The sequence below is a fragment of the Mirounga leonina genome, unplaced genomic scaffold (assembly GCF_011800145.1).
Source record: "Mirounga leonina isolate KUSES-001 unplaced genomic scaffold, KU_Mleo_1.0 Mir_176, whole genome shotgun sequence".
Classification (NCBI taxonomy): Eukaryota; Metazoa; Chordata; class Mammalia; order Carnivora; family Phocidae; genus Mirounga; species Mirounga leonina.
The window spans coordinates 28,984,259-29,009,922 of NW_023270454.1; the positions used below are offsets into that span (position 1 = coordinate 28,984,259).

Here is a 25,664-nt window from a genome sequence, read left to right on the forward strand (position 1 = left end):
ATTTCATGAAGCAAAGACTTTTTCACCCCTATATACACACAGTTTTCAAGACTGGCTGATGCTGTTTCTCTGTGACAGAGCATTAAAAATAACAAATGGGGTAGCACGGATAACCAGCTCTTCTTCTCCCTAGCCACTCCTGATGACAGAGCACACAGTAATTGATGTTTAAGAAAATGACATGAAGTCGTGTTTAAAAAGATACATTGTACCACATATTCCCTGGCGATGAGTATGAGATAGTAGACAATATTATTTAGAAAGATTCCCATCATAATAGTTCTGTGTTTAAGTATGGCACTATTGGGGATTTTAGACTTTAGTTATCTGTGAAAATTACTTAGTAATAATTATTGCATGAAAGTCAAAGTGGGATAGATTAACCAAAGATATGAAAAGAAAAAAACTTAGTATAATTATTGAGCGCATAAACATTGAGAAAATCTAGTTCAATGTCAAGTTTTTAAGAAAGTCTAAAAACAGAGGAGAGAAAGGTTGCCTTCAATTCTAAAAGTCTGCTTTTTAAAACAGTTGATTATATAGCGAGTTATGCAAGGACATAACGTGTTCCCAACATGAGACAGAAGCACGGAATACTCTACCCAGGGGCACTCTGGCAGCACTTGCGTCCGGGTTGATCCAGAAGGAGAGCCAGGAGAGAACCACTATGAGCAAGGTTGGGGCATAGACACCCATCATGTAAAACCCAACCTGCCTCCTCAGGGTGAAGATGACTTCCACGCAGGTGTAGTACCCTTTCAGAAACAAACTTTATGTTAGAAATAGGAGGGGCTCACCTACCTACAACAGCAAAAACCAATAGTGTACCTGTAAATTGTAAGTCACTTCTGTCTGAGGCAGTTTCACAAAGTAAATTCCCCAAAAAGAGTTTGTTCCTATAAATATGTAATTTATTTGATGTAGAAGGTTGACATGATGGGACCCGTCTCACCTGACCTTTCACAACTTTATTATGACGTTGAGAAATAGACACCACATGCTGCTCCACTATGTCAGTGTCTCAGCTTTTAAGTCTTTGTTCAGGGAACTGGCAATGAACTTAAACTTTTCATTACCCATGGGCACTCTCAGAGCAATTGATCTAAGGGGGTCATATAGGGAGCAGTAAATCAAAGTGGAACAAGTCTAAAAAGAAACATTCCACGACTATATATTGTCAGTATAATTTTTCAGCTACATGTATCACTTCTTATCTAGAAAGCGTAGCAGTCTACGATAACTCCTATGCATATTTAAACCTTAAAAAATTAAGTGTATTAGAAGTAAATCTTAGCAAGGATAAGAAATACATGTTTTCATTCTATAGAGATAAAAGATTATGAAGGGTAGATATCTGATATTCCTCTCAATTCTCTCCCTTCCTCCACTCCAGGCCCTCAAACATGCCTTATGAGAGAAAGGACTTCATTGTCACAAGCTGAGACAAATGCAGAAATAGCCCTACAACATAATTCTAGAGATGCCATGACACCAACTAGTCCCCCAAATTAATCACAAATTATGTGCAGCCTCATCATAGCCTTTGCTGACTTGAGAAACAAAATAAGTGACAAGATATTGTTCTAGCACCAGAATAGGAGAGACGCTTCTAGATGTTTGAGACTTTTTTTTTTTTATAAATGCTTTAGCCCTTTCAGTTAGCAATTTAAATATAGTATTTAATGCCTGAAGTGCTTAATTTTGATAAAAATGTCATTTGCCATTCAAAAAAAGCAAGGTCATGTGAAAATAACAGAAAGTTAAAATGTCTCTGATTGTGTTCAGCTTCAACATCATTATTTCAAAATGCTGAAACAAATAAATCAATGAATAAATAAAATAATTATGGGGAAAGGACAATATTACTTTTTTACTATTTTATATTTTAAAAGTAATATTTATCTGATTTTCCTAATTAGTAAGAATACACACACTTCTGGCACTGGAACGATCTTCAAATTCATTCACTAATGGTACCTATGGCAGTACTAGCACACAAGAGGGTCTTTAAAAATGCTCAGAAAAACCGCTATTCACATCCTCTTATTAAATAACTTAGACCTGGGGCGCCTGGGTGGCTCAGCCGTTAAGCGTCTGCCTTCGGCTCAGGTCGTGATCCCAGGGTCCTGGGATCGAGCCCCACATCGGGTTCCCTGCTCAGCGGGAAGCCTGCTTCTCTCTCTCCCACTCCCCCCGCTTGTGTTCCCTCTCTCGCTGTCTCTCTCTCTGTCAAATAAATAAAATCTTAAAAAATATAATAATAATGAGGGGCACCTGGGTGGCTCAGTCATTGGGCGTCTGCCTTTGGCTCAGGACCCTGGGATCAAGCCCCGCATCAGGCTCCTGCTCCTCAGGAAGCCTGCTTCTCCCACTCCCCCTGCTTGTGTTCCCTCTCTCGCTGTGTCTCTCTCTGTCAAATAAATAAATAAAATCTTAAAAAAAAAAAAAAGAAATCTTCTGGTGCAGGGGCGCCTGGGTTGTTCAGTCATTGGGTGTCTGCCTTCGGCTCAGGTCATGATCCCAGGGTCCTGGGATCGAGCCCTACATCAGGCTCCCTGCTTGGCGGGGGGCCTGCTTCTCCCTCTCCCACTCCCCCTGCTTGTGTTCCATCTCTCGCTGTCTCTCCCTCTGTCAAATAAATAAATAAAATCTTAAAAAATAATAATAATAATAACTTAGACCAGAAATCTATCCTTTTCCCAGTGTGAATTATAATCATTGCTACCTCTGAGAGATTAGAAAGATAGTGGGGCTAACATGTAACAAAAATAAAGAGCTGACTGGGGCGCCTGAGTGGCTCAGTTGGTTAAGCGACTGCCTTCGGCTCAGGTCATGATCCTGGAGTCCTTGGATCGAGTCCCTGGATCGAGTCCCTGGATCGAGTCCCTGGATCGAGTCCCGCATCGAGTCCCGCATCGAGTCCCACATTGGGCTCCCTGCTCGGCGGGGAGTCTACTTCTCCCTCTGACCCTCCCTACTCTCATGTGATCTCTCTCATTCTCTCTCTCTCAAATAAATAAATAAAATCTAAAAATAAATAAATAAAGAGCTGACTGGAACTGAAGTAAATTCTAATTATGCCAAATGTTTCCAAATTATATAAAAAAAACAACACCCCCAAAATGCAGCATGTTTGTCATTTTTTTAATTTTAATTTTATTAAAACTAGGCAATTAATTTAAATTGTGCATAGGTTTTAAAAAGATACAAGAGGTCAAACAAGGAGAACTCCCTCCCTTTTCTCTTCCCACCACTCATCTTAACTTCCTGCCTGGACAAACAAGAACATGTTTCTAACTAACAATCATGTGCAAAATTTCCAAAATATAATCTTTTATAAGTCCAATTTTCTGCAATTAAGAGGCTCACAGTATTTCCTAAAAGTGGTTCTGAAGTACCTGGCTTGGCAATAGCATCATTTATTCAAGTTCATTTTGTGTTTGCCTAGTGCTGTGAGATAGAGAACAAAATGTATTTGCTTACTGCATCTTTTTAGGTAGCCTAAATTGTCACAAATATTACAACAGCTTATTGTAGAGTTGCTCACTTTAAAATGAATTTTTGCATTCCATTCCACCATGTTTAAATGACAGCCTAAATAACAGGAATCCTATACTCTGAAGCCAGTTTCCACCCCCTCCATTTATGAAGGCACCCACGAGGGGAGCTTCCCAGGACTGGGATGAATTTGGCAATAAAATATATGCTTGGATATTATAGTGATTTGCTCCATAAAATTTTATGAGAAACATTTCTTGATCCTTTTTGATCTTTTCCTAGTACTGTTACATTTATGAGAGGCAGGTGGGCAGCTAATTGATATAAATGTTCATTGGCAAATTCAATTTACTTTCTATTTCCTGTGAGGTTTTATTTCATTATTATTCACTTAGGCTTGCAATTTAAGTATTTTTGTATACTTGTCTTCCCATATATCTCTCCACCTTTGTAACATCTATAATTTTAAAAAACTGTAATTTTCAATAAAGCTAAAGCCAAATCATCATTTCTGATTATTTCTGTACAAGTTAAAGAAAATATTGTCCATCATTTAGTAAACGTTGCTGTCTATATCTTTTTCACTATTCTACATATTAGGCATTCATATATTTAGAAGGTACCACATTTGTAAATGCATATCTAAATATTATCCAAACATTAAAATATGTTTTACTTATATTCATATGATGATTCATGTACATTCATGAAATGTATTACATTTCATGTAAACACTGAAATGCACGTTTACTGAAACACAGTAAATGACAATTATCGTTATGTTAGACATAAGTTCTTTTATTGTTGTTTTCTGTAGCTAATGAGAGACCTGTGACATACTTAAAATAGCTCAAAAAGTACCACAGAAAACTTTACTTCTTATAATCTTGAGTAATCTCTCAAGAACAAAAACAAATAGTATTTATTTTATGTGTGTACCATATTAGAATATAGATCTATAAAAGGGCAGTGATGTCTCCTTTATTCCCTTAAATGGAGATATGTAGATGTAGGGCTTAAAGGCAAAAAAATAAGTGCCCCCAGGATTTTCAACGCTATCTCATAATTTTAAGCTATCACATAAAATCAGAAATAAAATTACTAGTTTTATTTTAATCTTTAGATGAAGTTTAAAACTTCAATAGGGTCATTTCAAATTTCTCAAAACAACTTAGAGACTATTCATTTTGAAATGTTAAGCATATAATCTAGGTGTGGATAACTATTTGCAAAGTATAACAGGACTGACTCCACAGGTAGTATAATAATGTCAGACTCACTATTCCAGTTAGTAACAGTATGACTTGGGTAAGTGTCTTTGCTTTATTATCCTAACATGTAAAATAGAGAAAATAAAAGTACTGAATTCACAGGGTTGTTGTGAGGATTAAAATACAGAGTTCCTGCAGAGCACTAAAATAATGCCTGACATACAGCCAGAACTCCAAAAGCCATCTACTAAATATGTGTTTCTATACAACAATCCCAAAAGGATTTTCCTTGGCTTTCAAACTTTTTTTTTTTTTTCATCACTAGGTGACCTGTAAAAGTTTCTAAACACTGTAGTCCATTTCCTTAATTTGAGTGAGTACAGGGAAAAGGAGTACTGTGCTTAGTTCAATGGCTGACATTGATTTGCCTGTAACATTCAGTAAGTCCTCACTCACCCTACTCCTCAGTTATTTTCTGTGTTAAATAAAGGAACTGGCTCAGAATTGTCAATAAGATCACTTCCATATCTAAAAGTCCATGTATCGATGACTTCTTCATTGAGTACTCTGATGGTCAAATTTTTAAGAGCTCTCAGATTTTCCTTTTTAAATTCTTTTATAAGTTCTTTTAGCAGTATATTTGCTTATTATCTCTCTTGTTCTAATATACTATTAGTTCTATAAAAGAAGGAACTATTTATATATAAATGCTATATAATCCATTAAATTATGTGAAGGTCAACGACAACAGAGGCTTAAACTAACTTTATCTCCAAGTAGCCTAAGTGTTGCATTATTGTAGCACTGTAAATGTGCAAACATTCACTCTGCTTTCTTTAGTATTATATTTTGTCTTTGATGATGCCATGATGGCAGCATTATAAGCTCAAGCATCTGATCTCCCTGAATTCAACACAATTACACTATACATTTTTATTTTTTCAAGTCAACATAAATGTTGCAATACATTTAAAGTTAAATTGTATCTATTTCTCTTTTTTTAAAGATTTATTTATTTTAGAGAGAGTTTAAAAGCACCATGGGGGTGTGGGAGAAGGGGCAGAGAGAGTCTCAAGCAGACTCCTTGCTGAGCGCAGAGTCCTACATTGGTTTGATCTAAGGACCCAGCCAAAATCAAGTGTTGGGCACTTAACCAACTGAGCCACTCAGGCGCTCCTAATTATATCTATTTCTGAACATCTTTGTCATATCTTTGCTTACTTCCTCATAGAAAATTAGGATTGTGTAATTTACAAGTTGAAATGATTAGTTTGAATGTAATGAGCAAAATCAATCAGCCTTTTATGTATGTTACTATGGGAAAAAACATTATATTTAATATCTAAAACCCTCAATAACTTTATCAGTTGTGACTCAAATGTTGAATATGAATCATATTATTAAAGTATTGCTTAGTGGGTATTATATTTTCATTTCTGCAAAGCTTGAGGTAATGTAATGAATGAGGTTAATCTGTTGTGCTTTTCACAATCAGCTGTTCCATAACCTAGGCCAACAATATTATACAGGGAGTATTTACTGATGTCCAGTTATTCTCCACACTTATTGCTTCCTACACAGCATAAAGATCAGTGCCTTGTAAAACTAAGAATATGGGTCAACCAACATCTACAACCTGCCTAAAAGACAAGAGACAAGTGTATATGCATTGCATTGATCAAATCCATGTTTGGCTCCAAACTGAAACTTGCCAGAAGCAGAGTTTCTTGGCAACACCTAAGAAAACCATTGCCTGGGAGAGTTCATATTACTAAAATAAAAAATTAAAAACCTCTTGTTATCTAGAATTACATAAAGAAAAGCAAAACTATTTAGTAATAAACATTTTTAAGAACTTTAGTGAATGTAATTTTATGAAAGATTTAAATATATGAACGCAAAGATAAACTACTTGTAAATATTGAACTCACTTTTTAACTAATTTTCTTCTATTCTGTTCCTAGCATATGTTAAAATTAAAATGAACCTTTGAAATAGGATTTAGTTTTGTTTAATTCAAAGACTATTACTTACCAGTGCCTTTATAGTATTTTGTACAGTTACCATATTCGATATCTTCCTTTTTAATATCAAACTGAGGCAAGGCAATTTTTTCTAACTGAACAGGATCTCCTGACTGCCAGATAAATCGTAAATCATCAGTTGTGTAGCCAACTATAAACAAAAGTAAATAAATGAAAATATTAGTTTGAAATATAATTATTAATACTTTCTTAATATTTTAAGAATCCAATTACTAAACACAGAAATGGTAAGATTATAGGCCATTCTTCTATGAAATTTTTGTTAAAAATGCAAAGAGATAAAATCTATGGCCATCAATGAAAACATAAGCACAAATTTACAGATAATTGACTTAAAGAAAGAACAAGCTAAAACAATGAGCATATCATAAATAGTTACAATTTCACTGCCTCATATATAGTAGCATATTTTGCTATGTCAGAATTCAGAACTGTCATCAATAAAAAGTAATAAATAAGTCATACTAGCTTTCTGAATATATTCAGAATAGAGTCATTCACAATTATACAATATGCTACCTGGAAATTAAAAAAAAAAATCTTAAGCACCGAATCACTTATACTTTTGAAGAAATAACCATAAATTTCCCTAAAGGCATTGCATTGCACAGGAAAGCAGTAAAACAACCTCTCAAATGGACATCATTATTAAATGTGGAAGCACACATTTTGGGTTTAGGTAATATGGCTACAATTCAAGGACCTATGGGGTTTTACAGCATACAGTAGCCTACCATTCAACGCTAGAGTATATGGATTTTTCAAAGCAATACTTCAGTGCATCTGGCAATAGATTTGAATGTAAATATCCAGTTGGAATTTTTTACACAAATACATATTGACACACAGGCCTAAATATATACAACACATACACAAAAATGTACATACGTACATACACTTACATCTGTAAAATCTCAATTTATACTTAGAAAGCAGTAGAGATTGTTCAAATTTAGGCTCCAACTTCAGTAAATTTTTTTTTAAAGATTTTATTTATTTATTCATGAGAGACAGAGAGAGAGAGAGAGGGGCAGAGGGAGAAGCAGGCTCCCAAGGAGCAGGGAGCCCGATGCGGGACTCGATCCCAGGACGCTGGGATCATGACCTGAGCCGAAGGCAGACGCTTAACCATCTGAGCCACCCAGGCGCCCTAGTAAATTTTTTTTAAAAAAAACAACAGATAACCACAAAGTAACTTTAAAGCATATCATCTAGCAAGTATATATAAGATATTTTACAAGGTCATCATTCTTTACTTTTTGCTGAAATAGGTCATGGTATATAGGTATTCAGGCAAAGGCTGCCTTATACTAGTGTTAGTTTTTCAAGTTTTATGTCCTACTTTTATTTTCAAAAGATAAGCATCATAGAGAATTAATTGATAAATAATAATTTCAATAATCATTTTAATTAATATACCTATACCTTAATATGGTACTTCTTTCATGAACTGAAAAATGTATGATCATAAACACAAAAATTCCAATTTTGCAAAAAAAATTTTTTAGACATCCACAGAGAATGACTACTTGGTAGGATTTAGGCACTGTTTTTTAATGTTTTTAAATTTTCTGCTCTGAACATGTGGCTCTAACAGCAGAACAGTTATTAGGATACTGTTTTCTCCTTTATTTATATTATCAATTCAAATGATGATGGCAATTGGAATAAGTTAGAAGTGTACACCTACATAAACTGAAAGGAAAACCTAGTACCCAAAGGTTGTGTCTATCTTAGTAATTTTTACAGTAAAAGAATAACAGTAATTTTCCTAAATAAATTATTCTAATGACTATTTGTAATAAAAAGCATTAATTTTACCATTGTTATCTAAGAGACTAGCAGAATGTATTGCCTAGAACTTTTAAGCATTTTTATTGCTATATTCACTTAGGGTCTCATTTACATACAGCTCTCCAGTTGCATCTTGCAACGTTGGGTGTCCATGGGAAACAAGGTCAAGTCCAAAGGGCATGAAAGAGTAATAGATAACCTGAAAGTAGAAACAGGTCTTAGAAGTCACTTAATATGTTTTTCTGTGATAATCTAACTTAAAAATATATATACACATATATATATCTGTACAAATATTAAAGAATACCTCATGCTGACAAGAACATCTCCATCACGAAAAATAAAGAGAAGGATATTTTCCTGGGTCACATCATGAAAATTGGCACTTTTTTCGTTTGCAAAAAATAAGTCAGGTTTCCAAAGACATTTGTACATTGTGGGATCCACCGTCAGTGCATCTGAGCCCCGAAAATCACTAGGGAGCTTCAGCCTGGGATCATTCCATTTCTGTCTCAAGAAAATGTTAACTCTATAGTCCTGGAAAAAAAAAAAATGTGTGTATGTGTGTGTTTACTGCTATTTGAAAGAATATATTCAGCACCAGAATAAAAAGAGTTTCAGTGATAAGCAGCATAAATATTTTTAGTCTCCCACCATCAAACAGGATCAAAACTGCTTGGTCACTAAATATAAAGAGCCCCACGGGCAGTATAAAAAGACCCTTGTGTCTATTTAACAACTCTCTACAGAAATTTCCTTAGCACTTGCTAGATCCAACATCAAAATATAACTTTACCAATAATTGCTTCACCTTTTTACAAATGCCAATTACGCCAGTTTGTTAAGTGGTGTTATTGTAAAAACATGAGACTGCTAAATATTGTCATTATTCTTCCCAAAAAAAGTAGAAAGCTAAATATTGTCATTATTCTTCCCAAAAAAAGTAGAATAAAATTAAATTAAAAACAGATAAGAAGCCAAGGGAAAATGTTTCTATTTGCTTTTTACTAAGTAGCAAACTATAAAAATAATATACATAGGGTGGGAGGATGGGTTAGCCTGGTGGTGGGTATTGAGGAGGGCACATTCTGCATGGAGCACTGGGTGTTATGCATAAACAATGAATCATGGAACACTTCATCTAAAACTAATGATGTGGGCGCCTGGGTGGCTCAGTTGGTTAAGCGACTGCCTTCAGCTCAGGTCATGATCCCAGGGTCCTGGGATCGAGTCCCGCATCGGGCTCCCTGCTCTGTGGGGAGTGGGCTTCTCCCTTTCCCACTCCCCCTGCTTGTGTTTCCTCTCTCGCTGTGTCTCTCTCTGTCAAATAAATAAATAAAATCTTTAAATAAATAAATAAATAAATAAAACTAATGATGTAATGTATGGGGATTAACATAAGAATAAAAAATTTAAAAAAATACATATATATAACATATACATTATATCACATGTATATAACACACATACTTATATATGTATATGTAAGAAGGAAAAAGAAAAACTATTCTTGACTACTCATATATGTACATGATTGTAGAGAGAATTTGAGATAGTCAAATGAGATTTGCATTATGCAAAACAGATGAGTATATCAAAATTTGCATTGTGTTTATTTAACTATAGTAGAAAAATGGCTTGAAATCTGCTAAATAGCTGGCTATTTTACTTCAGTTTGTCTATCTCTAAAAATTAAATTATGTCAAGACATATATTTTAAGAATATGTGAACCTAGGAACATGTTCAATAGCTTAATACGTTTTACATCTGCCAGTGAAATGGGGTTCTGGCAAAAATCAGGTTGTTAGCATACACAAACTTAGCATTGAGCATCGTGCTCAGGTCTTTTGATTTTAATATTGCATACTGTACTCAGAACATGCACAAAAGTGCTCAAGGTAAAAATTGTTTTGGGCTTTAGCTTCCTTATTTTCAATCATTCAAAATTCACAAAATACTGTCTTACCCATAGCCTTTCAACATGATCAAAATGAATGAAATAATAAACTTCAAATTGAAATCCAAGTAAGTAACTAGGAAGAGGTTATAGACCATCTTTTATTAAGTAATAAGAATAGATTTCTATGAAATGTAAGTGCACATGCTTTATATATGTATAACATATAAAATAAAGCATAATCAAGAGGTAGTAATTGTCCCAGTAAAAAAGCTTGGACAATTTACTTTCTCACATTATCTTCAGACTCTGTATAGTAATTGTAGAAGGGTAAGGTACATAGTAACAATATCCACAAACTGAAGTATAGGCAGTGAAATAAGATTTAAACTGCCTACATCTCATAGCTACTCTAAACTTAAGGTTTATAAAAACTTCAACATGTGTAATACAAATTGATTCTTAAAAATCACATGCCAATGACACTAGAGGGCCAAAGTCAAATAAATTAAGGATTATATAAACTGACACTGAACATATCTGCGCCACTGATAAAAAAAAAGATAACATTTTTCTAATCAGATGAACATGGAATTAAGGAGGGGATAAAGGAGGCCTAGAACTCTGGAAAATAAAGAGCTGCATTGTACAACTACATGAACCGTCAAAATATACACCTATCTTAGAATTCATAATGGGACTTATTTGCTTCACATCTGACAGTGATTATGACAACAAGAATTAATTCATACGCGTCCAAGACAAAGGCTTATCTACATCACATGGTGAGACTTCCAGAAGACCTCATGTTGCTTCCTGATGCAAGCTTTTATCCATTCCAGGCAAACATGCATGGCCCTCCCCTTTAAAAGGAATACACATTAGGTTCAATTATTTTCTTTTTTTTGAAAAAAGACATTTATTTGAGAAGGAGAGAGAGAGAGCACACTAGGAGGGGCAGAAAGGGAGGAAGAGAGAGAACCTCAAGCAGACTCCCTGCTGAGCATGGAGCCCCATGCAGGGCTCCATCCCATGACCCTGATATGACCTGAGCCAAAATCAAGCCTCTGACGCTAAACCCACTGAGCCACCCAGGCACTCCTAGGATTAATTTTCTAATAAAATACCAATTACACTTCCTTAGCTAAAGCACATGGTTGACATACATTTGACATTACTTTGAGCACTTAACAGTATTCAACTTCAAATTATTTGCTAAAAAGCTTCCTTGGAGTGATCTGCTAAAATTATCGGTATTCTAAAATTACATACACTAAAACTATTCTATTACCTTCTCTATGTACTGTGTCTTATCAAAAGGTAAATCATCAAAAACTACATCTTTAAACTGCCATATTTAAAATGTGCACTCACAATGTCATGATAAAATACATGTCCTTAACTTGCTATCAAGGATTAGTATGAAAAATAACCAGAAGAGGTTGCCTATGTATCTTTTATAAACACGTTATTAAAGCCATGACTCCTTATTTTGGTCAATGACCATTATATGAAAATATACAACATAAATTCTTCTTTATTTATTTAATTTTTTCTTTTGTTTATACATATATTACCATAATATCATTATATAGGTGTTTACTATGTGCTAGGCATACTTAGTCTAAGCACTTTGCAAAAACAAACCTATTCCTCAGAGTTTATACTAAAAATACTTTCCTGATTCTCTTATATGCTCTCTATTACAGGAAAGCAAGACTGAAGTATCCCATCATGTTTTTATTTCTGCTTGGCAGCTAGGGAACTGAAGGCTAAATTCTATAGTCAATTGAATCAATAATTTCTCTCTCATATCCTTGTATGACTATCACTGCATGACCCTTGCACATTTAGTCCTATTTCAGTTATTTCTTTGCATTTTTTTGTTATTTTGATACACCACAAACCCTTGCCAGAAATAGAGATGGATGAAAAGTAAAATAACAGTCGACGGATTGTCATATACTTGACAAGAGTCTGTGAGCATTATTTGGATGCCACTTCCCAGAAACTCTGCCGATGTGGCTTTTAGAATTAAGATGCTTTATTTTAGTCTAATATTAGGTTTTCTTACTTTAATAGAATGTTAGCTGTATGTTTAGAGATACAGATATCTAGATTAAAACTACTACATCTTGGAATGTATGCTAGTTTACACCTTAGTAACTAATTTCCAGTGACATTATGTCGATATTTTATAATAATACTCAAGATATCTGACAGGAATTAAAGCAATTCTATGCTTTAACTTTGGCATATTTTGTATAATTAAAAAGAAGTCACTTTCGGAGCTCCTGGGTGGCTCAGTCGTTAAGCGTCTGCCTTCAGCTCAGATCATGGTCCCAGGTTCCTGGGATCAAGCCCCGCATTGGGCTCCCTGCTCCACAGGAAGCCTGCTTCTCCCTCCCCCACTCCTCCTGCTTGTGTTCCCTCTCTCGCTGTCTCTCTCTGTCAAAAAATAAAAAATCTTAAAAAAAAAAAAAGAAGCCACTTTGTAATGTTTGGGGTAGAACTTCAGAAATTACCCCAGCATTAACACTGAATTCTCCTTAAAATCTCCACACATTGGGAGCACTATTCTATGTTCCACAATTCTACCTCCAAAAATGGTATGGCTAACTCATCTAAAATTATACAGAAAAACTATTTTTCTTTTAAAATTTTAAAGCAATTTGAATGGTGCTTCTCCATGTGAAGTTCATTCTTCTAAATCCTTCTTAAAGTCTAATCAATATTTCCATCAATCCAAGAATATCTTTATATAATGTAAATCTTTATATCAGTTATTAAGTTCAAAGCATTTTAACCAGCCAAAAGCTGATTAAAGCCCAACGTAGCCCTACATAGTATCAAAGGCTTTGACAAAACAAAACCTATTCATGGGGAAAATTACAAAATTACAAATTATATAAGAATGTTTTAATGCCACTCCTTTTAAAATTCTATATATCATCATAAATAATTTTTTATAGTTATACTAATCAAATTATAAAGTCTAATATAATGGAGTCAACATGGGCTTGGAAATATAAAGTTCCTGACTCAAGTTTCAGCTCTGAGTCTTAAAGCTTTTACCTTGAGCAAGTCTCTTAAACTATCTGAGCTCAATTTCTTAACATAAAAAAAAATAAAAACAGGAATCTTAATTTCTAATGTGATAATTCAATAAAATGCTCAATGTAAAAGATTAATATAGTACCTGCTATATAAATAAGTTAGTTCCCTTTCCAATAAACATCCTTGAGAATCTAGCTACAGAGTATATCATATACTTTCTGAAAAGGTTTTTTTAAATTCCTCCTAAGTCCCTAGGTGATGGGTTGGCTCACTCATTCAATTCAAAATTTATTTATTAACCATATATTCCTTTCTATGCTCTGGGTACTAAGGATACCGCTGTGAGTACTCTCAGACTTCAAAGAAATAATTGTCAGTTACATTGGCAATCAGTCAAATATAAAACAATTTGAAAAAGACTATGAAAATGGAAATAGATTGCAAATGGAGCATCTAGATTCAGGATTAGTTGAAAGTAACCAAGTGAACTGACACCTACACTGAGACCTGAAGACAGGACAATTAGACAAATGTGGGTCTGAATTATGACCTATTATGTGCCCTAAGGCAAGTCACTTAACTTCTCTGAGCTTCAAATTCGTCAATAAAATTAATCTTCAATTATTCACAAGAATCAAATAAAAGGCTGTACCTAAGGCATGAAACCTGGGACAAAGAGGGTACTCAAAAGTTAACAAATTTATTATAGGTATTATTAACATTATTACCATTATAGTTATTATCACCTTTTTGAAAAGGCTCACAATTACTATTGACAGCATTCCTTTTCTATTGTTCTAAAAATGCCACCTATAAGTTTCAATTGGTTACTGAACATCAAAACTAACTTTAATTGTATTCTTTAAAAGCTTTTAAAAAGTGTTTTTTGGGTACTAGATGCAAAGACTATGTTAGTTGCTGGTTATACACAGATGAATACAATACAGCACTAGAAAACAAAGCAATTTCTGATTATTAATGTTAATTATTAATATCTGATCAATCTAATATTATTCAGATTTCACAGACTTAAGATACATTGACTAACAATGGCAAGTTTGTTTCATGGACTAATAAAATAAAACATCTATTTGTTTTTATGTTCTAAACTAAATTCAATGATTACAAAAGAGATGCAGTTAACAATCAGTTTCACCTTGCTAGGTTAACATTCATTTCTTCCTTCATTTGTTCATTAAATAGTAATTCATTAAGGACTTTCTATGTTTGAAGGTCTGAGCTACCAGTCTGAGAGAGAGAAAAATTTGAGGGCCATACCCTCAGGAAGTGATAATTAAACAAGTAAGGGAATAATTAGTAAGGACTCTAGGGGTGACAGCCCTTGCTGAGGGACTAAATGATCAGTTCGGTCACAGGTCAGGAAAGACTGCAGCAAGTGAGTCAGGAGTTCTCTGAGAGTAGGCAGAATTTTGATAGGTGGTGATATCAGGGAAGGGCAGGACTAAAGTAGGAGGCAAAACTCACTGTTTCTTAAGTGTTTTATCAGCAATACAAAAGAATCACTGAATACCAAGAAACGTAAAATGGCAGAAATAATCAAGATCATCACTAAAATGAGGCCAGAGCAAGAGATAGAGGTTTTGGAGTGACCAGGAGAAAGACATTAGTTAAAGTCAAGACCAAGAAGAAACACACAAAGAACTCTTAAAATGTAATAAGAATACAAACAACCCCATTAAGAAATGGGCCAAAGATTTTTTTTTTTTTTTTAAGATTTTATTTCTTTATTTGACAGAGAGAGAGATAGCGAGAGCAGGAACACAAGCAGGGGGAGTGGGAGAGGGAGAAGCAGGCTTCCCGCAGAGCAGGGAGCCCGATGCAGGGCTCGATCCCAGGACCCTGGGATCATGACCTGAGCCGAAGGCAGACGCTTAATGACTAAGCCACCCAGGTGCCCCGAAATGGGCCAAAGATCTTAACAGACACCTCACCAAAGAGATATACTGGTGGCAAATAAACCTATGAAAAGATGTTCCACTTTATATGTCTTTAGGGGGATGCAAATTAAACAATTAAAACAATGAGATACCAATATACAACTATCAGAAAGGGCCAAATCCATCACACTGACAATACCAAATGCAAATGAGGATACAGAGCAATAGGCACTCTCATTCACTGATGGTGGGAATGAAAATGGTACATCCACTTTGGAAGACAGTTTGGAACTAAATATATTCTTACCATACTGCACTCCTCGGTATTTACCCAAAGGGGCTGAAAACTTACACCCACACAAAAACCTGCACTTTCATGTTTATAGCAGCTTTATTCATAATTGCTGAAACTTGGAAGCAACCAAGATGTCCTTCAGTAAGTGAATGGATAAACTGTGGTACATCCAGACAACAGAATATTATTCAACAAGAAAAAAAAATGAGCTATCAAGCCATAAAAAAAACATGCAGGAAACTTAAATACATACTAGTAAGTGAAATAAGCCAATCTGAAAAGGCTATATGCTGCATGATTCCAACTATATGACATTCTGGAAAAGGCAAAACTTGGATACAGTACAAATCTATCAATCGATCAATCAATCAGTGGTTGCCAGGGGTTATAGGGGAGGGAGAGATGAACATGTAGAACACAGGACTTTTAGGGTAGTGAAATTCTTCTGTATAAAATTATAATGGTGGATACATATGTTCAAACATCTGTCAAAACCCATGAAATGAACAACACCAAAAGCAAATCCTAATGTAATGTATAGACTGTAGGGGATGATGTGTTATTGTAGGTTCACTGATTGCAACAAATGCACACCTTTGGGTGCAGAGGTTGATAGTGGGGGAAGCTGTGGGCAGGGGGAGGCAGGGGATATATGAGAATTCTCTATACTTTCTGCTCGATTTTGCTGTGAAGCTAAAACTGCTCTAAAAAATGAAGTCTAGTTTTAAAAGTAAATGTACTTGGTACATAAATACATTTCAAAGACGTCTACTGCATACATATATATAATAGCCAAAAAATAAACAAAAAAATAAACAAACAAAAAAACCCAGAAACAATCTAAAATCCATCAGGGGGAACAGATTAGTAAAATATGTTATTTTCATATGATAGAATGTTATATAACATTAAACATGAACTGGATTTGTATAGAACAATCTGACAGTTCTCTCAAAAACACTGAGGGATACTGCAAGTTTCTTTTAAGAAAGTAACTACTCGCATGAAAAACTCTATAGCAAAGTTTGCTATGAAGAACCAGTAAACATGAAGATATGTTCTGTCTCACTACAAAAGAAAAGCAATGAAAAACAAGATTCTATTTTTTTCACTTTGCCCATGAAATTGGAAATGATGATGAGTAATCATATTTATCACTGGCCAAGGCATGGAGAGCTGGCACATTCATACATCACCAATAGAAAAATAAATGCACAAACTTTCTTGGAGGGTTATTTGGCAATATGTATCAAAATTTAAAGAAAAGTAAATAAATTTCAACAAAGTAATATAACCTAAGAAAGATATATACAAAGATGAAGTTACAAAAAAAAAAAAAGTGAATGCAAAACAGTATAAAAAATGCAAGGGAATAAACACAAAGGTAAGAAAAATCAAAATTTGGAAATAAGGAAAAAAAGATTATTATTTGCCCTTTCAATATCATGCTGAAACATTGTATAACAAGCCTACCTAAGGGTTGTATGATTCTCTAGGAAAGTGTAACTTTGTCTGACTTGCCATTTTCAATTAGTTAGGGCCCAGACTCTGCAAAAGCAGATAAGATACAGAAGATTCATAAATTGCAAATGATATTTGCCTGGTATAGATGCAAATGTTCTATGTCAGGTAGAAAAGATATCCCCAAAGATTAAGCCTTTATTGCCCTGTGAGACATTAACAAGCCTGTACCTAATTTAGCAATCTACTTTCAGCATTCATTCTTTCACTTCAAGCTCCTGAATTTTCCACTGAAGCAGCTTTACTATCCCGCTGCGTCCCTCACTAATGAGTTAAATAAATCACTAACATGTCCGTACTTTCTCACTAAATGTACATTTTTAACTTTTAAATAATTATACTATGTCCTCAAAAACTTAAAAATAGAAATACCATGTGATCCAGCAATTCCACTTCTAGGTATAAACCCAAAAGAACTGAAAGCAGAGACTCCAACAGATACTTGCACACCCATGTTCACTGCAGCATTATTCACAAGAGCCAAAAGATGGAAACAACCCAATGTCCATCAAGAGATAAAAGGATAAATGAAATGGGGTATACAGGCGTACCTTGGAGATATTGTGGGTTCAGTTCCAGAGCACTGCGATAAAGTGACAATTGCAAAAGAACAAGTCAAATGAATTGTCTGATTTTCTAGAGCATGTAAAAGTTGTATTTACACTGTACTATAGTCTTACTAAAAAATACTAACTATCACCTAATCTTTCAGTGAGTCATAATATTTTTTTTTGCTGGTGGAGGGTGTCTTGCCTCAGTGTTGATGGCTGCTGACTGACCAGGCTGGTGGCTGCTGAAGGTCAAAGTGGCTGTGGCAAGAGAACAATTAAGTTTGCCATATCCATTGACTCTTCCTTTCATGAACAATTTCTCTGTAGCATGTGATGCTGTTTGATAGCATTTTACCCATAGCAGAACTTCTTTCAAAACTGGAGGCCGTCTCAAATCATGCTGCTGCTTTATCAACAAGTTTATGTAATGTTCCGAATCCTTTGTTGTCATTTCAGCATCTTCACTGAGTAGACTGCATCTCAAGAAAACACTTCCTTTGCTCACCCAAAAGAAGCAACTCCTCATCCATTCAAGTTTGATCATGAGATGGCAGCAATTAAGTCCCATCCTCAGGCTCCACGTCTAGTTCTAGTTCTCTCGCTATTCCCACCACATCTTCAGCTAGTTCCTCTCCTGCAGTCTTGAACCCCTCAAAGTCATCCATGAGGGTTGGAATCAGCTTCTTCCAAACTCCTGCTAATGTTGATATTTTGACCCCTCTTCCCACAAATCACAAATGTTCTTAGAAGTATCTAAATGCTGCATCCCTTCCCTTCCAGAAGGTTTTCAATTTACTTTGCCCAGATCCATCAGAGGAATCACTATCTATTACAGTAATAATAGCTTTGCAAAATGTTTTTCTTAAATAATGAGACTTGAAGGTCAAAATTACTTCTTAATCTCTGGGCTGCAGAATGGATGTTGTGTTAGCAGGTATGAAGACAACATTAATCTCACTGCCCATCTCCATCAGAATGGCTGGATGACCAGGTGCATTATCAAGAAGCAGTCATACTTTGAAAGGAATCTTTTTGTCAAGCAGTAGGTCTCAAGAGTGGGCTTAAAATATTCAGTAAGCCATGTTGTAAACAGATATGCTGTTATACAGGTTTTGTTGTGCCATCGACAGAGCACAGGCAGCATAGATTTAGCATAATTCTTAAGGGCCGGGGGTTTTCAGAATGGTAAAGGAACACTGGCTTCGATTTAAAGTTGTCAGCTGCACTGGCCCCCAACAAGAGAGTCAGCCTGTCTTCTGAAGCTTTGAAGCCAGGCACTGACTTCTTTCTGGTATGAAAGTCCTAGATGGCATCTTCTTCCAATAGAAGCCTGTGTCATGTACATTGAAAATCTGTTGCTCAGTGTAGCCATCTTCATGAATTGTCTTAGCTGGATCTTCTAGAGAACTTGCTGCAGCTTCTCCATCAGCACTTGCTGCTTCATCCTGCACACTGATGTTATGGAGATGGCTTCTTTCCTTAAACCTCATGAACCAACCTTTGTTAGCTTTAAACTTTTCTTCTGCTGCTTCTTCACCCCTCTCAGTCTTAATAGAACTGAAGAGTTAGAGCCTTGCTCTGGATTAGGCTCTGGCTTAAGGGAACGTTGTGGCTGTTTTGACCGTCTATCCAGACCACTCAAACCTTCTTCATACCAGCAATAAGGCTGCTTTACTTTCTTATCATTCATGTGTTCATTGGAGTAGCATTTTTAATTTTCTTCCAGAACTTTTCCTTTGCATCCACAACGTGGCTAAGCCTTTGATGCAAGAGATCTAGCCTTTGGCCTATCTTGGCTTTTGACATGCCTTCCTCACAAAGCTTAATCATTTTTACCTTTAATTTAAAGTGAGAGGTATGTGATTCTTCCTCTCACTTGAACAATTGGAGGCCACTGTATGGTTATTAATTGGCCTAATTTCAGTATTGTCTATCTCAGGGAAGGGAGGCCCAAGGACAGGGAAAGAGACAGAAAATGGCTGGTTGGTAGAATAGTCAGAACACATACAACATTTATCAATTAAATTTGACATCTTAGATGAGCTTGGTTCCTGATGCCCTAAAACAATCATAAGACTGACATCAAAGATCCCAGATCACAAATCATCATAACAAATAGAATATTAATAATAGAGTTTGAAATAGTGTGTGAATTACCAAATGTGACAAGGAGACAGCAAGTAGGCAAATGCTGTTGGAAAAATGGCTCCAATAGACTTGCTCATTGCAGGATGCCACAAATTTTCAATTTGTGAAAAACACAGTATCTACAAAGCACAATAAAACAAGGTATGCCTGTATACACATACACACTAAGGAATATTATTTGGCCATAAAAAGGAATGAAATTCTGATACATGTTATGACATAAATGAATCTTGAAAACATAACCAAAAAAAAAAAGAAGGCTAATGAAGAGTTTGTCCAAAAGTTATTAATTAGAGTAAGAATGCAAGGCAAAAAATAACCCTGGGAAGGGCGGGCATGCAAAGGGCAGACTAGAAGACTGAGGAAAAAAGAAAACCCTGAAAATGTGATTTCACCAAACCAAACAGGCCAAAGCTCTGAGAAGGTCAGCGGTAGCAGATGTCATACGGCGTCAAGTATAGTCACACTGAATACTTTCAGCAAATGAGGGAGTCACTGAAAATTTTAGCAAAAGCATTTTTGGTAGAATGGCATATTTAAAGCAAGATTATGGAGGATTAAGAAGTAAACAGAGGACAAAATTCCCTATCTATAATATGGGGATAATAATAACTTACCCACAAAGATAGGGTTTTTATAAAGATTAAATGATGTAGTATGTAAAGTATATGAACTGCAACTGGCCAAACAAATACACTGCCTTATTAGGATATATCCTTTATGCTGCTGTTATTCTTTTATAATGTTGGTAACACAGATTAGTAAGATTATTTTTTGCCTCAAAAAAAAATTCTGCATGTAGTGTAACACATTCAGTTTGCTCTGTACTGTGTTGATCAACCAACAATTATTTTGTTTGTTTGTTTATCTTAAAGATTTTATTATTTGAGAGAGAGAGAGAGAGAAAGCTTGAGTGGGGGGGTAGAGGGAGAGAGAGAAGCAGACTCCCCAATGAACAGAGAGCCCGATGCGGGATTCGATCCCAGGACCCCAAGATCATGACCTGAGCTGAAGGTAGATGCTTAACTGACTGAGGCACCCAGGTGCCCCCAACCAACAACTATTCTTAACAATAATCTACTTCAAGGTCACAGATCTTGACATGGTGCTAAAATCTGCTTCTGAGCACCTCCTGAATTATTCTTCTTGCTTTCAAGTGCTCCATTGTAAGCTTAATGCACCACATAAGCTTCAAGCCTCTACAGTAATCCTTTTCTTAATTTTTTAGTAGAACTTCCAAAGTTGTATTATAATGAGCATCACTGAAAAACTGGAAATTGCTTATTTCATTTTATCAGTCTTGGTCATTATATCTTATTATTTCATTATAAAAGTACTTGAAAGATGCTTTTCTATTAGCTGTGTAGCCACATATTATTATGATTCAATTCAAGTTGTATCAGGTTTATATATCTTTTAAGAATGTTTTAAAATTTTACAGTTTAAATTAATAGTTTGAGTTTAACATTCATAAAAAGATAAAAGCTCATTAGTTGCTTTGGTTAATGTTTTATGAGCATCTCTAAATAATTGCTAGCTATTGGTATTTCAAATGTTCTATATTAAGATAACTATCTTTGAAACCTATTTATTTTCAATTATTCAATCACAATAATTACAGCTTTATCGTTTATTTTGCAATGAACAAATTCCCATCAAACAGACTTCTTTTATCAGTGGGAAATTACTTAATTGTTTTTTAAAGAACTTGGTGACAAATACTACTCATTGTTCATTCCAAAGAGCACACTATTAGTCATTATCTGGAAAATGGATGTTCTCCAAAATTTTCAGTCTCAATTAACACCCAAATTCAACTATGTCTTCAAGGCAATAAAGCATTTCACAACAAGACATTAAAACTGGTTATGCTGCATTATTGAAATTTTAATATTTAAAAAATGTTTATACTTCGAGTTGTTGTTAGGATAGCTATTCTGGTTAGTTATAATTTTTACCTGGCTTTCACACAGGCCATCTTTAGCTCATCTGTAGTCTTTACATCATAATAAAAATATTAGCATTCACAAGGAAATAAAGGAGATCACCTCTCATAGTATGGGTAGCATTATAATTAAAGTTCCGTCAACAGAGCTGTTATAAGCCTACTTTGAAAAGGATTTAAATTTAGTCTTTAGTGAGGTTAGATATTTCATGTAAGAATTACGAGTTAACAATACACCACTAAATTTTTTTAGGTTGTATTTTAGCAATTTTTCCCAATATGTCATTTTGTAAAAAAAAAAAAAAAAAAAAAGTTAGTTAAATATTATTTAATAACACCTTACGAATATTTAAAATTTTCTAGACCTATTCCAATATTCCATGTATATTAGGAGGGCCTGCTAGGTGGTGCAGTAGTGCGTCACTAAACTATAAACTCCATCAGAGTAGCAGTCTGTTGGGCTGAATAGAAAGTATCCAACATACTTCTATTTAATACATATTACTGTCACATTTTGACAGGTTAGGATATTTGTCTAGTATTATTAATATCATTAATTTAATTTCTCCTATATCAACTGATAACAATGACAAATTATTGGAAGAAGAAAAAAAAAACTTGAGCATTTCTCTTCCTTCCTTATTGCCTAATATGATGTTTAATCACCAATACTTCTAAATAATACAGCTATGAGAAAAAAAGGGAAGAGGAAAGTATCCATGACAAATCATATTAGATTCATTTTAAGGCAGACACTAAAAAAGTAACTTTGACAAAAAAAGAGAATGAAACACATTTTTAACAACTAAAATATATATTCTCTTTCAAATTATATCCTTATTAACAAGTGAGAGCTTTTAATAATCACTGAATTCAAAACCATTGATTGTCTTGCCATTTCCATATATGGAAAAAGTTATATACATAATCAGATAACTCTCCAGTAGCATTTGGGATGAAGTTATATGTAATCAGATAATCCTGCAACAGAATTTGGGAGGAAAAAAAATGCATTAACAAAGTGTTCATCAGAATGTGTATGAGTTTCCCATTGCTGCTGTAACAAAATTACCAAAAATTTAGTGATTTAAAATACCATAAATTATTGTCTTATAGTTCTGGAGCATCAAAATTAGTTTCATGGGACTAAAGTCATGGTATCTGCAGGGCTGACTCCTCCTGGAGGATCTGAGGAGAGACTGTATTTCCTTGCTTTTTCAGCGTCTACAGGCTGCCTACATTCCTTGATTGATACATCACATCCTTGCATCAGTCCATGTTCATACTGTCTTGATCACATCTACCACTACTGACTCTGATCCTCCTGCCTCCTGCTTATAAGGATATTTGTGATTATAGTGGACACTTGGATAACCAGAATAATCTCCCCAACTCAAGATCCTTACTTTAATCACAGACACACAGTCTCTTTTATTGTGTAAAATAGCTTATCCACAGGTTCTGAGATTAGGACATGGACAGTTTGGGGGAACATTATTTAGCCTACCACAGGGTACAAACCTGAAGACAGATCATATGAGAAAAAATAAATATAAAAACCTTTTAAAGGTTTGTGTATCTAAGACATAAAATAGAAAAAAAATGGGGACAAACATGTCTAATATTATTCTACAATGAAATAATGCTGGAAAGTTAATAATAAAAGCAACAAGAAAAAAGGAATAGTAAACTTAGACAAGTTTTAAGGAAAGAAATGTAAGTCTATATAAAGGGAAATAGATGAAATTGTTTTTAAAACAACAAAGATAAATAATTGCCAAGAACTAGAATTCAGCTCTTTTAGCAGATGCCGAATGTGACTTTTTTTTCCTGATAGGCACACTGGGTTGCTCAAAAAGAACTGAAGAACAAATAATAAGCCATGCAGCAGAAAGGCATAGAAAGTCTGATGGGATCATGAATTATAGTATAATAATAATTCAATATAATTATGAAGCATGCCTAAACCAAAGAAAGAATATGGATTATATAAACAGGCTCCCATTTCCATTAAATAGCTCTTATGTATTTCTGATGAGATGAAGTTTCTGTGTAGAGATTATTATAATAAACCATACTACCCAATTTTTTTCCCCCACAAGTGCAATAGTTCACATTTTCAATTATGAAAATCCCAGTGATTTAAGCCAAAGGTAAGAACTGAATGGAAAAATCAACAAATATTATAGACATAACCACAGAGCAGACACCACCTGGCCTCTAAAAAAACATTCTTTTCATTGTTCTGAATACTCTTATTTCAGTTGCCACAGGCAGTAACATATAAACTGATAAAACTAGAATTTCAAATTAGGATGATTACATTTATTTGACAATTTTGGTGATGTTACTATTAAAGTCAGTAAATACCACGTATAGTATTTATAATGATACCTTACAAAAATGTAAGGTAGTGGAATACAAATAAACACACAGATATGAGAAAAAGGAATTATAAAGTTATAAAATGAGATCATGAAACAAGCTGAAGGGGCATATAACCATGGAAGCGTGGAAGATTTTAAGGAATATTAATATGGCTATAATTTTTCCTTCACTACACAATTATGGCTTCTGAATAAATGTGAGATTACTTTTAATTTAGTCACCAACAGTTAGCAACTGAATTAAAAAACAAATAAGCATGAAGCAATGGTTCCCAAATGGAATTGGCTCAAATTTCCTAACAACAATGTGAATGCCTATAACCTTGATTGCTTCTTTGATAATCAACATTATCTGTTGGAAAAAAGGAATGGGCGCCCTCCCCTTTTCAGAAGCTGCCCTATATCTGTCCACCACCTGACTAGCAGCTACTGAAGTCACAGTCACCCCTCCGAGCTCTGCGTCCTGCATTATGCCTTCTGGAATAAGCAACTACTAGTTGAAGTAGAAAGGTCTGAATGGGAGAGAAAAGTTTGGGGTAATATTAAAGCTTCCCAGACTTTACGACTTCCTTTATTTCAGCAGATCTTTGTAGGGGAGATTTCTAGGGGGCTATTAATAAACAAAACCACAACTGTACAATGGTGTTACTAACAAACTCATAAATGGTTCATTTTCTTTAGCATTTTCTTTGGGATGAGATTCTATTGTGAAATACTAAATGAATTTGAAAATGCATAACAACCCAAGAATCACATCACTGAGAGCTACTATGCCAGGCAAAATATTTTTGCTTTATTTTTGTAATTTATTCACTCTTTGTCAGGGTATAGCACATGAGGTACACAACAGATTCAAGCACAAGCCGGTCTAACATTGCAACTTACACACTGGCCACCATATTGTTTCCCTGAACATATATCCTGTACTTAGACAAATCTAATACTCTCTGTTTTCCCAACCTCTTGTTTCCAGGGACTTTTGTGTTTTCTTTGTTTTTAAGAAATATGCTCTCGGGTTATTAGCAGAACAAATGAACGAATCAATCAATCAATCAATGAGAGAGATAACAAATACCAACAAGGATGTGGAGTAAAGGGAACCATTGTACACTGCCGATGGGAAAATAAACTGGTATAGCCACTGTGGAAAACAGTATGGAGGTTCCTCAAGAAATTAAAAATAGAACAACCATATGATTCAGTAATCACACTTCTGGGTATATATATCCAACACAATCAAAACTACAATCTTGCAGAGATATCTGCATTCCCATATTCACTGCAACATTATTCCAATAGCCAAAGTACGGAAACAACTTAAGTGTCCATCAGTGAATGAATGGATCAATAAAATGTGGTGTGTGTGTGTGTATAATGGATATACATATATATATACATACATATATATAATGGAAT

At 34.7% G+C, this 25,664-nt stretch overlaps 1 protein-coding gene across 2 annotated transcripts in view; it reads right to left on the bottom strand.

Moving 5' to 3' along the window:
• The window catches only part of GLRB (glycine receptor beta), an 87,025-nt gene that overhangs the window by 22,268 nt on the left and 39,093 nt on the right, over nucleotides 1–25,664 (bottom strand). For both annotated transcript variants that reach the window (XM_035022834.1, XM_035022835.1), the window contains 4 exons: nucleotides 8,856–9,085; nucleotides 8,665–8,747; nucleotides 6,744–6,884; nucleotides 603–755 (listed from right to left, as the gene is read on the bottom strand). In XM_035022834.1, coding sequence (XP_034878725.1) covers nucleotides 603–755; nucleotides 6,744–6,884; nucleotides 8,665–8,747; nucleotides 8,856–9,085 — 607 coding nt within the window. The remainder of the gene's footprint in view (nucleotides 1–602; nucleotides 756–6,743; nucleotides 6,885–8,664; nucleotides 8,748–8,855; nucleotides 9,086–25,664) is intronic.